At 43.6% G+C, this 17,207-nt stretch overlaps 1 protein-coding gene across 5 annotated transcripts in view; it reads left to right on the forward strand.

Annotated features, from left to right (window-relative positions):
- pik3cb (phosphatidylinositol-4,5-bisphosphate 3-kinase, catalytic subunit beta) overlaps positions 1–13,288 on the forward strand; it is a 120,672-nt gene extending 107,384 nt beyond the window's left edge. For 4 of the 5 annotated variants that reach the window (XM_084065442.1, XM_084065443.1, XM_084065445.1 and 1 more), the window contains 5 exons: positions 3,350–3,517; positions 6,553–6,676; positions 7,554–7,699; positions 10,131–10,263; positions 11,002–13,288. In XM_084065442.1, coding sequence (XP_083921568.1) covers positions 3,350–3,517; positions 6,553–6,676; positions 7,554–7,699; positions 10,131–10,263; positions 11,002–11,139 — 709 coding nt within the window. In that variant the 3' untranslated portion in view covers positions 11,140–13,288. The remainder of the gene's footprint in view (positions 1–3,349; positions 3,518–6,552; positions 6,677–7,553; positions 7,700–10,130; positions 10,264–11,001) is intronic. The other variant, XR_014601373.1, reaches the window with a different exon arrangement.
- Positions 13,289–17,207: the final 3,919 nt, after the last annotated feature.

The following is a 17,207-nucleotide window of genomic DNA, read 5'->3' on the forward strand; positions in this document are numbered from 1 at the left end:
AATGATTACTATTGTGGGTATCCCACCACATCGACATACAAGTTTAGAATTTGTTTGCATTTTTTTATTATTATTATTAAAGTTGTACAATTTTTATGAATCTCCCAAAAAATGTTTAGTACTACAGTGCTTTAGCCTAAATGAGCTAAATGTCGACTTTGACCTATCAGCGTCACTCTGGATCTTAACTCATTAACTGCCAGAATAAAATATTGTCTATCGCCGACCTTGCCAGTGATTTCCGAGTGTTTTCACTAACCTTTGAAAAATCATCGAATATTATTCTTCACAACGATCGATCCACCGAGCGCTTTAAAAGACGTATCCGAGTCTCGTAGAATCGAGGGGGGGGGGGGGGGGTCGGGGGGAGCGTGCTGTCGTGATCATCCGTTCCATAGTTATTGGCAGTTGAATGTAGGTTGTTTTTGCCAAAAAGCAACAGAAAGCAGAGAAAAGGCAATTTTTCCAAATCCATTAACATGGAAGTGAATGTGGCATATTTTTTTGCCATCACGTGATTTGCTGCGCTTGACTGGGAGTCAAATGTGACCCAGCACGACAGACAGCCTGTCATTGCGTGTTTTTTCTTTTTTCATGTCATATGAAAGTAGGGAATCATAGCTACAAATGTACATATTGGTTGTGCAGTTTGACCCACCAGTTTTGAAGATATGGTTCTTGTCTATCTATCTAGAAATCTTAGGAATTCTGCGTGGCCAGTAGAGATGCACGGATAGGGTTTATCGTCACCCGAATCCGCATATACATGTTCATTATCCACCCGCCATCCAACCGCGGTTAATTATACCATCCTATTTCTAGATCTGCACCAACCGCATCAAATTATTATTATTTTCCTGACGTTAGTTTTCAACAATGTTACTCACCACTGTCTGTCGCGATGTAGTGACTGTATACAATCCATATCTATGGTAACAACAACACGGCACTTGAAGCTTCATTTATTTTACTTTCGCTTTCAACTTGCTTTGTTGCCATGTCTCCGTTTTATAAGCGACTTTTGGGGTAATTTGGCGCTTGTTTTCATAGACCTTGCTGCTTATTTCTCTCTCAAAATATGGCAACACTGGCTGCAGCCGGTACAAAGACCCCTTGCCGGTCAACGTGCAGTAGGCAGCTAATTTGTGCCTGATGTAAAATGACGTAATATTAAAATACTACAAACGCACGCACGGCGAGATTTCGTGCTACATTGATATCATCAATGTAATTCCCACATTTTTTCACCCGCGGTTTATCCAATATTAATTCATTATTATATTTGATTGACCCAAATCCACCCAAACTGCGGTTACCTGCGGCAACCGTGGCTAAAACCTCGATCGAAATTTCACGCTTGTATCACCAAGTGCACTATCGTATCAATTTCCCGCCCTACTAAGATTGGAGTTAAAAGTAACCTACTTCTGCCCTATATAAGACATCGTTGTACACGTGTTGTGACCCACAGCTATATAAGGGGGGTGGGTCACAAATGATGTAACCTGATGAAGGCCGAAATGTGGCCGAAACGTTGTACCTTGTAATATTTTCTGTGTTTTAAAGTAAACACTTGTTTTGAACTGCATCATGTATGGCATACATTGTATGGCATACATGATAGTGCAGCCTCCGTCATGTGTTTGTATGTGAAGCAGAGCTAAAAAAGTACAACTGATTGGTGTAATTGGAATGAAAATAAAAGCTCAGTTCTGTGATGCAGTAATTGAAATAATGATTAATATAGTAACAGAGAATGGAATCACTTTGGAGGGACGCAATACAACAGCACCAAATGAGAGGACTAGACTTTGGAGCAACAAGCATTATGCATTAGTCACTGATGATGTATTCAAAACAAAGACGAGGGAGATGGTTGTATAAATGGATGAACAAGCCAGCACTCCCGTGGCAGACCACTGCAGGAGAGTAGCTGGCCCACGTGGTCCGGCAGATAAGAGCAGGTGTAGATGGCATTGATAATGGCTGAAAACGATGGTTACGTAGGTAACCACGGTTATGTGAGCGATTGGATCACTCCAATATTGATATATCCCCTCCCTCGGTACCTCCCCAGAGCGGAGGTACCGAGTTGGATTAGCAGATTAATCCCTGTGTACGGGGTGTGCCGACCCAGGTGGCGTCGCCCTTTGTGACTGCCTTAAATCCGTGCGTGGCCACCATTCAATCCTCGTGTCGTTCTCCAGAAAATCGGTGGAGTGATCCAATCGTCCACATGACCGCGGTTACCTAAGTAGCCATCGTTATATAGCGACAATACCAGATTACCCGGTGAGCTAGGAAAATAACAAAGCTCATCAGACCCAGGAAACTAACAACGCTCAGACCCATCTTCAAGAAGGGGCCGAGCTCAATTACTCACAACAGAGAGCTGTCGCCCGTTTCCACTGAAGCGGAGAGGCAACCGCCAAAGCGGCCTGTTCCATCTGGTCGGAAGGGATCACATCAGCGCGACACAAACGAGCAAAAGGGCCAGGTGTCGTCCGGTAGGCCGAGGAACCAGACACAGACACTAGACAGTAGAACCCTCGGGAGCCGTGCCCAAGAGGCAGCCACACCCCTGGTAGAGCGCCAGTGGTGGAAAAAGTACTCAAATTCTTTACTTAAGTAAAAGTACCAATACTGCAATATAAAAATACTCTGTTACAAGTAAAAGTTCAGAATTCAAAATTTACTTGAGTAAAAGTGCAAAAGTATTGGCATCAAAATGTACTTAAAGTATCAAAAGTAAAAGTACAAAATATTTGAAAATAGCCGATCTACAAGCTCACAATGTGAGGTTGTAGATCGGCTATTTTCAAATAGACTATGTATAAAATAGGGCTAAAGGGGTTAATGTGTGTTTTATAATGTAATCATTTATATCTGAAAAGTTACTTGTAACTAAAGTTTTCAAATAAATGTAGTGGAGTAAAAGTACAACATTTGCCTCTGAGATGTAGTGGAGTAGAAGTAAAAGTATTGGCAATTGGAAATACTCAAGTAAAGTACAAATTCCTCAAAATTGTACTTACGTACAGTACTTAGTTACTTTCCACCACTGTAGAGCGCGCCACCAAGGTCGGCAAAGTAAAGGCCGACCGGCCTACCGATACGTGTCAGTGATGGAATTAACAAGCCAATGCGAGTCTCTGTCCAGAAAAAGGTTCCGACCCAGAACCGTCTGATCGCAACATACAAAAAAGCCGATCAGCCTGCCTGTGTATCAGTCTCCCTCTCAGGTCTCTGTCTTACAAAGTGAAGTGTATACGTTTTGGATTTTGAACGGAAGAATTTAGGATGCAGGAATCTGTAACTAACAAGTTCTTATTTTCCCTATTTGTTGAAGAATTGTGCCTTACGGTTGCCTAGCGACGGGGGACCGGGCGGGGCTGATCGAGGTGGTGTCATCAGCGGACACCATCGCTAACATCCAGCTGACCAGCAGCAACGTTGCGGCAACGGCTGCCTTCAACAAGGACGCCCTGCTCAACTGGCTCAAAGAAAAGAACTCTGGGTAAGGCGGTTGTTGTCCTGTGCAACCTTTGTGCGGTCCAAACTTGCAGTAGCTTAGAGAGATTTAAGCCTTGAACAAGGAAACGTACTCCGTCCAAGTACAAACATGCAAATGGCCCTGCTGGTCTCTGGTGAACATACTCAACGTGCGCCGTTATAAACCCACATAGAGCGACTTTTGAAACTATAGCCTTCTACAGTATATTCTGTTTTTTTTTCTCAGAAACTGTAAAGGGTAGAGTTACAAAAGGGAAGGTTCATAATTTAGTGCAAAATTATTTTAAAAAAAAAGAATTACACCAGTTGGCCTCATGGTGGCGCTACAACAGCCCACTTTACCGTTTGGCCTATAACTCTTTAACCATAGGTTGTAGAATAAAAAAACACACCCTGTGTGAAGGAAGCGGTGCCTTTGATGAGCTTATTTAATTGGGCTATATATGAACTAAACAATGTTAAATCCCTGTAAATTCATTTCAAGGCTACTGAACAGTGCCACTGGAAGCAAATCACACCCAGGCATGCACGTGCACACATAGACATGAAAGGGCTTGAGCCCCTGCCCTTTTACCCGTTGGTAAAAAAGGTGCCCTCTTCCAGACCATGAATGCAGAATTTATTATGGTGAAAAATAAATGGTGAAAAAAACGCAAATGCCCTACTCGAAGGCAGCATTCAAGGCTAAGAGAATTGCCCCTTTCTTACTATCTAAACGCTGCATGATTGATTGATTGATTGATTGATGTACTTTATTTAGTAAGACATGAGAACAACAGTACATGGAAGTACAAATTCACAATACAAGGTCTACTAAACTGGAAGACTCATTAAGCACTGAGCTTGTTTAAGATGAGATCCCCATGCACACAAATCATGATGATGCACACAAATCATGATGGCATCTCCAGTAAAGCTTGAGTATACGTGTAGCGCTGTGTCACGCACAGAATTATAGCTGATCTACAAGCTCACAACGCGTCCCAGCGCTACACGTTGTGAGCTTGTAGATCGGATATTTTCGTATATGTCGAAAGTATGTCCAATCGAAACCTAACCCTGCCGGGCGCATGCACTCGCATGTCCATTGTTCAGTCAACGAGAAGAGCAGACAATCAGTGATCCGTCTTCATTTGAGACAGATACAGTAGGTATTTGTGGACGAAAAATAATTATACTGTTCATTTCCTCTCTCTCTCTCTCTTTATCTAATATAGCCTTAGATAAAGACTCGTAGATGTATTTTATCGATTTTAACATGTTTTATCTCTACGAGTCTTATCTACCTACAACCCCCCCAATTGTTAACTTGGTGTAAAGCGTGTTTGTGCAATGTATTAGTCCATATCAGTGGCGTCGTTAGGCGGGGGCTTCGGTGGCTATAGCCACCAATGTTTTATCCAAAGCCACCAATAAAAATAAAAACAAAGTTTTATTTTTTATTATTTTTATTATATATCTATCACCCTAACCTAACCCTAACCCTAACCCTAACCCTAAGACCGAAATAAAGTAACAAAAAACGGGGAAAAAACGACGCGTCTGGTCCATATCTTTCAATAAAGAAGTGTTTTAATCCCGTCTGTGGCCAATTCTGTCGGAAGTTCCCAATGGGTGGTGGTGACGGGGCGCATCCGGTGAAATCCAGAATTACACTCAATGTAAACAGGAAGTAAACGAGGGGGGGAAATGGCGTTCGGCCACCGACGGGAACAAAACACTTCTTTATTGAAAAATATGGACTAATACATTACACAAACACAACGGACACCGAGTTAACATTTGTGGCAAGCGGGTAAGGACCTTATATTTAGCATTTGTACATGTTTGGAGAAGTGGTGGTAGATAAGACTCCCGTAGAGATAAAGGATTTCAAAATCGATAAAATACATCTACGAGAGTCTTTATCTAAGGATTCTTAAATACTTAATAACTGAAACTGCTCATTTTACATTGTTAACCAGTAATTTAAGGCTACACTGGATTGTTAGGGCAGGCTGGGTGGTGGTTGTGGCTGTTCTGGCAAAGTTCTGTTTTTTTTTTGTCAATGTGATCAGGGCAAGAAGGTTTTGTAGTCCCACTGTTGTAGAGTAATATGCTGAATTGCTCATTATAGATCATCAGTGACAGTAACTTTTGTATGAATATTGTTCATGTTTGTGGAGTTATTTTTTTTTTCAGTATAACCCTCGATTCATAGTGTTCATTTAAAATTAGATATTCCTCTAAATCTGGGTAGAAATGTAAAAAAAAAAAGACATCATCCGGCTGGCGCCAGCAATAGGTGCCCTTTTGAAATTCCAGCCCCTGCCTCTCCAAATCCCTGTGCACGTCTCTGCACCCAGGTGTTAAGTGGTGCAGGTATATAGCAGTGGGGCCAAATGCATTCCAAGGTGATCTGTCATACAGTGTAGCTGACAGGGTGGGTACCCAAAAGCAGACACAGAGACAGGGAAGTGGTGGCAAACAATTGTTGTCAGCTCATCATTGTGTGTGTGTGTGTGTGTGTGTGTGTGTGTGTGTGTGTGTGTGTGTGTGTGTGTGTGTGTGTGTGTGTGTGTGTGTGTGTGTGTGTGTGTGTGTGTGTGTGTGTGTGTGTGTGTGTGTGGTTGTGTGTGTGTGTGTGGTTGTGTGTGTGTGTGTGTGTGTGTGCGTGTACGCACGTGTGCACGCACAGGTCTGGCTTGCACGTTTGCTTGCTTGTGTGTGTGCACAGTGCGGCTCGCAGGTGTCCATGTTATGCGTGTGCGCGCGCACGTACAGTACATGTGCAGTCCTGGCTTGCACGTGTGCAGTACACGTGTGCATGTTTGGGCCATTGATAGAAAATAAGTATTTTCTTGGGTGAACTACTCCTCTAACAAACATTTGATAAGATGTCAAGACCTTTTCTTTTTTCTTTCTTTTTTGTCTTTCTCCTCTGTTTGTTTTGAATGTTTGTTTCCTCTGCTGTCATTGCTGTTATAATTACAACATCAACAAAAGGTGCTGTAAGTCCACTCAAAGGTGACACAAGTCCTGTGTTGATTGTAATTGTAGTGACTCTCTGGATCGGGCCATCGAGGAGTTCACCCTGTCCTGTGCAGGCTACTGTGTAGCCACTTACGTCCTGGGGATAGGAGACCGTCACAGTGATAACATCATGGTCCGCAGCACTGGACAGGTACAGTATAACAATTTAACATTCTCACGTTTTACCACGATGAGTCCAACGTTATGCTATGCTTTTTGTCTCAAATGTTGTTTTTTTACCAAATGACAAAAAATCTTGAAATATTGCTGCTATTTCTTTCAAAAGCTTTATCCTTGCTTACATGCATATATAACTACTTCTAACAGCGAATGCACACTTCTTAAGCTTTCATAAGCTAGTTTTTCTAAGTTGCAATATGACACAGCTCTGTTCACATCTCTTTATTTCTTTTTAACACATTGACTGCCAGAGTTTATTCATAATGTACTCACCCCCTTGCCAGCGATTTGGTGTTTTTTTTGTTTGTTATTTTAATTTTTATTTAAATTCATTGAAGTTTGTCTGTCTGCGGTTTTAAACACATACGCCAGATCGACCAGTAGAGAGCAGAAAATTGACACCTCGCTGACTCGCTCGCCCCCCCCCCCCCCCCCCCAAACAAACAGTCAATACGGCATAACCGGATGTGACCTTTTCGACAATCGCTGATCGGGCTTAAATACGATGTGATACGCCGATGACTGTTCGTGTTTGGACACCTAACTCCATTTCAGCTTGATTTCTGCTCGTATGAAACTACTAACTCCACTTGCGCTGGATTTGGGTGAAGTGTTGATAATATAATGACACACGCAAGTATCTGACAATATATAAAGTCACTATACCAACTTTGATGAGGCAGTATTGCTTTGTTTTAAAAATAGGTTTTCTTCATTCATTCATTTCCTGTACGTATATTTTGTTTTTTCGTTTCCTGAACAATGAGCGTTTTGGAGTTGGCAGGTTCGCGCTGGACAGCAGAGATATGTTTTTTTCAAACTGTGGTTTGTGTGTGTCTGTCCATCAGCTTTTCCACATCGACTTCGGCCACATCCTGGGCAACTTCAAGTCCAAGTTTGGCATCAAGAGGGAACGCGTGCCCTTCATCCTCACCCATGACTTCATCCACGTCATCCAACAGGGCAAGACGGGCAACACCGAAAAGTTTGGCAGGTTGGTTTCTCTGCTTTTCCAACTCATCTCTGCTTCTTGGAAATCTAGCCTAGATCACTGTTTGTCAACGTCGGGTCCAGGGACCACCAGGCGGGCCAAATAGACCCTTAAGGGTGTGTAACACTGGTCTACAAGATTCGACACAACCTTGGGGTCCTCCCGTATTTGTAATACTTCCAAAACGTAAATGAAGTCCACGATCATAACACCAGAGGCAGCTCCACTGATCATGTTCAACCCAGATTTGGCTCAACAAAGGGAATGAACTCGTTTTCATGCTATTCAACAAAAATGTGGAATGCCCTACCTAAAGGAGTGAAGGAGTGTAAAACCCTACTCACTTTCAAAACTGCCCTAAAGATGCACCTTCAGGAGGCTGCAATTCGAAAATGGCCCCTGTCAAAGTCTTCACCTTAACCTTGTACTTCCATGTACTGTTGTTCTCATGTCTTACTAAATAAAGTACATCAATCAATCAATCAGTTAAATTAACACTACGGATTTACACTGTAGATTCGGGTCCCCGAGATAATTGTCCATTTGGACCGCTGGTTTAGTCTCATGCATCTCCATGGTAATGAAGCCAACCAATCAGAGTATAATTATGACATTTTATGACGCCACCTGCAACCTTTTATTGTTCCAGAGGTACGCGACAAGCTCTGTGAAGGTACTCCGTGACATTTGTCATGTCATTTTGACAGCACACATAATGAGTCGTGTCACTCATTATTCCACACTTGCTGCACAAAGCATAAACTGACTATGAGTTAGGGCCCCTACACACTGCCCGATATTTGAAATGGTCGGCGAGTGAACAGATCGTTAAGCATTTCACATTGCACGAGTTTCTCTCTTGAAATCGGGCTAAATATATTGTTGTGATTCTCACACGATTGATTGGTCGGCGACAGGGGTTCACTGATTGCAAGATATTTCACCACGATGTGCGTGATGTTGCTCTTTTTCTTTGAGAATAGCTGCGACGCGTTGTGAGCTTGTAGATCGGCTATTTTATTTGTATATAGGTTTAAAGTGCTCATGCAGCCTATAGTCGCTTTTGTTGGGCTTGTTTTCATAGACCTGGTTGCTTATTTCTCGCGCAAAACCTGGCGATACTGTTCAGAGATACATACGTGCGTCACACACACACACACACACACACACAGCTCTCTCTCTCTGTCTGCAAGCTCTATTCCTCTCTAATAATAAACAGCCCCATCGTCGAGCAGGCTCGCTCACTCTATCAATCTGTTTATCATGTTTAACTAATACAGGACTGGACTGTCTGTACGGTAATATTGCGGTTCTATGCGGGAGGACTAGCCACGGTGCGTGGCTGCAATGTGCTCTCATTGGCTGTAGCGTGCACTAGATCGGGGCCGATAGCCCCAATTATCCAACAAGTTTGAAATCTAAAAGTTATCGGGAACCCCTCGCCGACCGTACTTTATCGGGGTGTTTCTTCTCGGTGTACCTTACACACTGCGCGATCAAAACCTCGCCGAGGAATGCCCGATCTTAACTGAGATCGGTGGTTTTGTCGGCGAACACCAAAAAATATCCCCGATAGTGAAATCGGGTCAAATATCGTACAGTGTGTAGAGGTCATTACTCCTCATTGTTGAAACATGCGTCATCATGTCATCGCTGCCAGAGTGTGCAAACGGGCATCCTATATCCTTCTGCTTTACCTCACAAACTCAACATCAGTGGTGGAAAAAGTACTACATTTTTTTACTTAAAGGAGTAGTTCATCCAAAACATTACTTATTTTTCATCAATTACACACCCTATGAAGCGATTTTTTTTGCCATTGTCACATTTTATTTGTCACATTCCAAAGCAAATAATTTGATGACCGGGTCATTAGTCAGTTTGAGTCGATTCCGCCGGTCATCAAATTATTGGATTAGGGATGGGACAAAAACTAAAAATTCTCCATGAATTCAAGGCTTCATGAGGAGTGTAATTGATAGAAAATAAATTATTCTTTGGGTGAACTACTCCTTAAGTAAAAGTATCAATACTGCAATGAGGCCCCGACCGCTGGCGTTGTGGTCCGGGCACCCAGGCTCCAAAGTAGCCTGACAGCGCGTCGCGGGTTCGAGTCCCTTTGCAGCATGTCACTCCCCATCTCTCTCCCCATTTCCTGTCAACCTACAAACCTATCAATAAATGCATAATAAAGCCCAAAAATAAATCTTTAAAAATAATTATAAAAAAAATGCAATGAAGAAATCACAATATACTTGATAAAAAGTATTGGAATCAAAATATACTTTAAGTACGCATCAGGCCGTGAGCTTGTAGATCTGCAATTTTCGCCTATAATAACATGTCCAAACTAGGGATGCCAGGTTCAAAACGGTGAAATCTGTGTGTGGGTTTTATAAATGTATTTAATATATGTATGTGCTTAACCTCCCAGTTTCCGGCAGTACTGCGAGGATGCCTATCTAATCCTGAGGAAGAACGGCAACCTCTTCATCACCCTGTTTGCCCTCATGCTGACTGCTGGCCTACCGGAGCTTACCTCTGTCAAAGACATCCAGTACTTAAAGGTATCTCACACACACACACACACACACACACACACACACACACAGGCTATGGGTGAGCACATGCACACGGACATGCATACTGTACCATGTTAACATTCAGGGACGTGCACAGATAGACTCTAGGTGGTGCTAGAGCACTTGCCCTTTGCCCTCTTGACCAGAAGTGCCCTTTTTTTCCAGTTTACAGCAGGGGTCTTCAACAGGGGGTCCGGGACCCCTAGGGGGTCCTCAGAGTTACTACAGGGGGTCCGCCAAATCTTTATGTGATATGATTTTTCTTTTTACCATAACCACTCGAAACCTAGCATCCCTTTTCTGAGGAGAACTTTGTTGTGGGTTTGTAGATCGGCTATTTTTGGCAAAGAGGTATAGCTGTAGAGGGAAAAAAGAGCAGACTAAGTAAACAAAAAAAAGTATAATTTACTTGAGCACCTGCCCCTCAAAATGTCTGTGCACGCCACTGACATTTGCCTCAGAGAGATGTATGCTTTGAGTGAAATAAACGACATCATCAGACCTTCTTATTTACATCACTTTCGTTCTCTCCGCTCTCAAATTACACTTTCCATCATTCCTTTCCTTTCTCCTCTCCTAATTCCTCCCCATTATCATTTCTCCTTCCACTCTTTCTCTCCTCCTTAAATCTCCTTCTTCCCATTACCACCCCAATTACATCTCCTTTTCCTTCTCCTCAATGCTCCTCCCTCCCGCTTCGTTCCCTCCTGTCCTTCTTTCAAGGACTCTCTGGCGTTGGGCAAGACGGACGACGAGGCCCTGAAGCAGTTCCGGCAGAAGTTTGACGAAGCCCTCCGAGAAAGCTGGACCACCAAAGTCAACTGGATGGCCCATAACGTAGCCAAGGACAACCGCTCCTAGACCTAGCTAGACCTGCTGAAGACCAGGGTCCACCTGGGTCTGGAGGACACGGTGAAGGGGGGTGGAGGGTCAACGGGTGCCAAGGACGGATAGGGAGACAACCACATCTAATTAAAAAAAATCACACCCTGTGTGAAGAGAGTGGTGCCTATGATGAGCCCCGTGATGAGCCCCGTATTGATGTTGACATCAATGTTTGTTTATTGGACAGACAGACATACGGACGGACACACGGACAAAGTCAGATATAGGAGTGGTTGGCACCACTCAAAAATAAAGGGAATCTACCATCCCAAATGCCAACAGATGAGCATGTACTGTACACACACACACACACACACACACACACACACACACACACACACACACACACACACACTCACACAGAGTACATCCAGTCTCCTAGGTGCATAGGTACCTGTACTTAAGCCCTTCCTTGCCTTGCATAGTTCTGTCACAGTGCCTCCAGCTATTCAATGAGGTTCAGTGGCGTACTGTATCTGTGGAACTGTGATGAGTAAAGCGGTCGCCAAACGAAGGGAAAGCGCCCTTCAGATCCACCGCCCCTCCCTAACCACCCATGCCCCCCTCATCCCGGTAAATGGACTGGCCCTCTGCGCAGCCTAAAATGGAGTGGACTGACCCAGTGGTGAGGTAATGGGTTGGCTCCAGCCTCCAGGGTCCAAATGGACGTCTCAATAGTCTGGACTTCGTCTTGAGGAGGGCAGCATGAACCGCGAAAGCGGGCCGCGACCCTGAACTGTATAAAAAAAAGGACAACTCGAATAACAGATGGGTGGGGAAAGATGACTGACCGAGGACAACTGGGACACCATGTCTTAAAAATGACGCCAAAATGTGCACATTACCCACAGAGGGGTTGCAATCGTAACGGTTGTGTTCCTACGACGCCTCCTGCTCGCCGTGAAAGTGTGCCTCAAAATTGCGGGAAGATTGTATTTTTTTTTATTTTGTGCTTTTTTTTGTCGTCACCATTTTCTGTTTCGCCATTCACGTTTTATCCTGAGATTTCTATGTGCCAGACTACTTTACTACTACAACAACTGTGTGAGGACAGAGAGCGATAATAGCCGAGCGAAAATAGCAGATCTACAAGCTCACAACGCGTCGCATCGCGATGCGTTGTGAGCTTGTAGATCTGCTATTTTCAATGATTGAGAGAAAGAGATACCCTGAGCCTTGTGATCCAGAGCTTGAAGCTAAAGGCTGAGTGCGTAATTGAACACTGGAATCATTTGAAATGGAGAGAGATATGAGAATTTTAAATTATTGTTTAATTAGCTAAAAACTATCTTAAATCATTTATTTTTGAGGGGTTTTACGAAACCTTGATTTTGTTTCTCTCTCCTTTTTTATGGAAGAACTCAAGTCCTTGTTGGAGAAAAGGATTTTTTATTAAAGTGTCCTGCTGGTTATTGTCACTAGCCTGAAGAAGTTTTAATCACGGCATTACTTTAAGATGTCAGCCTTTCAAAGCACCATCCAGCTCACCCTCATAACCACAACAAATAACTGAAGCATTATAACATGCCTTTTAGGACCAAAATGACAAAAGAGCAAGAGGTAGTTATGTTTTTGTTCATACTGTGTTTTTAATGGTCTGTTCCAAATTGAATGTCTTTGCGAAATACTGTATGTGCCGCTCTCTTTATACGTGTATTTGTTTTATATGAGCAGGTGTGGGGGGGAGTTTGGGGCCTGTGTGGAAAGGGGGATTGTTGTGACACTGTGATGCCAAGTTACTTCCTGGTTTTGACATAAGGTGTTCCTCAGCATCTACATCTGTGTTTGGTATTTTTTGTGCAATATCCGCAAATGAGTATAATGACCCTGTATATTAGTATATGAACCCTTGGGCCCAAACTTAAACGCTGATTTATACTTTGTAGCACGACCCTTTCGGCAAGGGTCACAAAAATGAGGTGTTTTTCAGGGTTGTGCAACGAAGTCAATAATTTGCCGTATAATGGTCCACTGTGGGTTTATGTGTGATGCTGCTGTATTTCGCACCGCTAGCCTTCAAATGTCACTCAGACACTGGATATTGTCAAATGTACAGGCTTTTATTGTTTTGCTGTTTTTTTGTTTTCATAGGAATTTTATTAAAGTTATTTTCCATCGAACTGTTTTTTTTCTCTCCCTGTGGTCCATTCTTTATGCTGGCTGTGGATTGTCTTGGAATCGGTCTGGGTCTTCATACTGTGATGAACTCTGATTGACTCCAGGCCATAAATGTATCTAGGCTGAGTAATTTTGAACGAGGGGAGCAAGCGAAGAATTTTGTGTAGGTCTAGTGAAAGTGAAGTCGCATCCAGAGCATGACAGTGTCTTTTACATGCTCTTGAACGCTGTTTTTCAGATGGATACCTAATGGGATTTTGGCAATTAGTAACTAAAATATCAACCATCAGGATTTTAGGGGCTTATCCCAAGTTATAGTATTCCATTACTGCCTAAGCAGAGTATCTCTAGGTCGTCCTCAGACGAGCCCTCCGTCGTCGCCTCCAGTCATCCCGGTTCTCCATACATCTGGTCAGCTCGTCTGTACTTTGTGCTCCTGCATCTTTCTTGGGTATGTCCACGTTTGTTAATGTGGGACGTCCGGTGCCCGTGTGTTGGTTCCCACAGCGCCAATTCGCTGGCTGGCAATTCTTGATGTCTTTGGCAGTGTCCTGCTAGTCTCATTCTCCTGGCTGCTATTTCCTCGCTCACCCTTCGTATTCCCTCATACAGATTCTTGTAGATAACACGTTCACTCTTGCTGATGTTGAGTACGGCACGCAACATTCTGGTGTAGCACACGTCTGCAGGGTTGGTTTCAGGGTCCAGCATTCGCTGCCATATACTGTAGGAGAACAGACTCTACCGTTGCATAGAAGGAGCTGAGTTTGATTTGTCGGGGAAGGTTGGAGTTCCTTTCAGGGCCCTCCATGCAAGGGGTGTCCTCTTGCCCCTTTGCTCCGAGATCCCCTACAGTTTAGCCTGGGACCTTAAGGTACCATGTGTGGCTACAAGGAGGCACTGCAGAAGCCTTGCCGGTGGAGTGGCTTTGTACCAGCAGGAGGACTCTGCTCCTCTTTTCAACTTCCATGACGAGGGCTAGCCGGCGGTGGTACCTGAAAGCAGAGTAGCATGCAGAAGCACTAACTACAAGCACTACTACCACAGATCTACTGCACTATGCGTCACGCAGCCCTGCATGCAAGCGCACACCCACATAAGAGTATGATTTGACAAATAATTTGTGTTCATGGTCAGTAGCTGCTTGTGTCCTGGCAATATCGTGTGTGTGTGTGTGTGTGTGTGTGTGTGTGTGTGTGTGTGTGTGTGTGTGTGTTTTGAGTTGATGTTGTCTCAGATAATGAAGGTTTATTTGATCTATTACCATAACCCATATACATTTGGAATTGAGGGGTGTTGTGTTTAGCCTGGTAAACCCCCCTCCCTCCGGAAATCTCATTTGCATTTGATTTCAGGAAGGAGGTCTGGGATCGCTCGGGGAGTAAAGCTGCCCGAAACGCTGCGTATTCGAACCAATCAGTGGCTGCTAGGGGCGGGATCATCCAATCACCTGCCAAGTAGCTTGAAAAAATGAAAACGCCGTCTGTCATCGATTCTGCTTCCGAAGTCTCAGATGGAAGTATGTGAAACAATGTGTGTCGCAAGCTTCTTCCATTTGACGGAGCCAGGTTATGTTGTGTTTGCAAGGGGGCCTTTGCATTTGCCATCCCGGACACAATGAAACGGGAAGCTTTGTGTTGTATGTGGTTCATCCACTGGTTTAAGTAGACTAACCTTTTTGATTCAACTGAAGAATGAAATTGGTTTCTGTGGTCTTACGTAGCATTTTGTCCACCTGGGATAATGTATTGGTTCGCTCTCACGGTGTGCTGCAACAGCAGCTCTGTGTGAATCAACTACTGTGTATACTGCTACTGTATACTTGTCTTATGTGTTATTGTTATTGAGAGCTGTTTCTCATCTGATCGGTGTATGGATTTGGCATGTTATTGGCAAGTAATTGAGATTGGACTTTTAGGAGCTTTTGACATAATAATACACATACATGTTTCGTTGTTTTGTTTTTTTCCCCATCTATTGTCAATTATATCTCCACTAAGACCACGGATATGCACATATTTTTCTAGCTTTCGACCTGAATACTAGAATACTAGCTTTTGGCCTAGTCTTGTTTTTATATAAGCCGGTGTGGCAATTGGGGCCTGTGTAGAAAGGATTTTATCAGGGGGTTGTGACAGGTTGTATGTCAGCATCTGCATCTGTGTTTGGTATTTTTTGTGCAAGATCCACAAATGACCCTATACTAGGCTGATGCCTGTTGGGAACGCATAGCCCTCCTGTTGTACCTGTTGTCAGAGTACTTAGTGAAGTTCCCATTATCATAGTACATAGGCCAGTCTATGGCATCAGTTTGTTCTATTACCATAACCCATCCAAAGGGAGAATTAAGAGGGTGGTTCTATTACCATAACCCATCCAAAGGGAGAATTAAGAGGGTTGTTTTTGCTAGGGGGGCTCTGCAATTGCCACTGCCAGGGGTGCTCTGCCAGGGGAGCTCTGCAATTGCCATCCCTTTGTGTTGTATGTGGTCCATTCATCCACTGAAGTAGACTAACATTTTGATTCAGTTGTTGAATGAAATTGGTTTCTTTGGTCTGACGTGGGCATTTGTTGATACTCTCTTACTGCTGCAACAACAGCTCTATGTGAATCATTTTCTGCCTATGTCACAGTATGACATTTGCAAGGGAAGAACAAGTATTCGGTCAATTCAAATTGAACAAAAATGATCCCCCGAGTTCAACAGCTGTTACTGTGAGAGGAGAAAGTATGAGTAAATCTTGAATTTCGCGCAACTGTGTTGCACGCTGACAAATAGCCAATCTAGATCGACTATTTTCGGTGCGGGACACTGTCATACAATGGTGCATAAATTAGGGAGGAGACACCAGTGAGGTCAAATTTGGTTTATGGTGCAGTGTGACATAGAGACAGCTGAGTGGTATGGTGTATTAGTGTGCGTGTGGGGGGCTAGGGCTGCACAATATATCGCAAATGAATCGCTGTCGGAATGTCAACGTGCACATACATACATATCGCAAAAGCGATATACATATCGCATTTCGACAATCGCTCGGGTGGCGCTGTGGTTTAAGGACTTGCACCACAGCGGGTCTAGGGGTTCAAATTCACCGCCGTGCATCCGGCTTTGTCGAGCACCTATACAAATACAATTGGCCCGTGGGTGGGGAGGGTGATATTTGTCACTGCACGTACTGTACTCCTACGAGTCGCGGCGGCACCTGTCAGGGGGGAGTGTTGGGCAGGAGGAGTAGGACATTATATTGGGGGCTTCCTCACATTTCTTTCCCTGTAGAAATCATTTCTAGCTTCAACCCTGTCCTTCACAGCAAATGCAAGACAAATTCCAATTAAATTTGAAACCATGATACATTGGCTGGTTCTGCACAATACAACACATTTGAATGGTGAGAAGAAATCTACAACAATCTGCCACTGAGCAGGCCATCTCCATAGCAATACCAAACACTGTGCTGTACTGACTACCCTGTGAGTAGTTTGAGTGTCGATATTGTCAATGCCTAGATCAGTTCTCAAACATTTTTCATGTCACCCCCAAATTGATATACAATGTATTTGAGCTATCAGATCACCATGTGGTGTGCTTTAATATGGCTCTCTCTGACTTAGAGAAAAACAAGACAGAGTATAGTATTAAAAAACATTACTTTAGCTCATCTGCAGCCAGTGAATTTTCCCTTCATCTGGCATGTGCAACCCCCCTGCCTGATACTTCATCAGTGAATGTTTTGATCCAACAGTTTAATCATAATCTTGAGTCAGCTCTCAATATAGTGCCCCCTATGAAATCCAAAAAGAAACAAAACTCCAGAGTAACACCCTGGAGCAAAGCCATATCTCAGATGATTTCATCCTCATGTTCCCTGGATGCAATCCCTACTCCCTTTCTCAAAGAGGTTTTGGACAGTGTGATTGGGGACATT

The sequence above is a fragment of the Gymnoscopelus microlampas genome (genome assembly GCF_963454915.1).
Source record: "Gymnoscopelus microlampas genome assembly, chromosome: 8".
In the NCBI taxonomy this organism is placed as follows: Eukaryota; Metazoa; Chordata; class Actinopteri; order Myctophiformes; family Myctophidae; genus Gymnoscopelus; species Gymnoscopelus microlampas.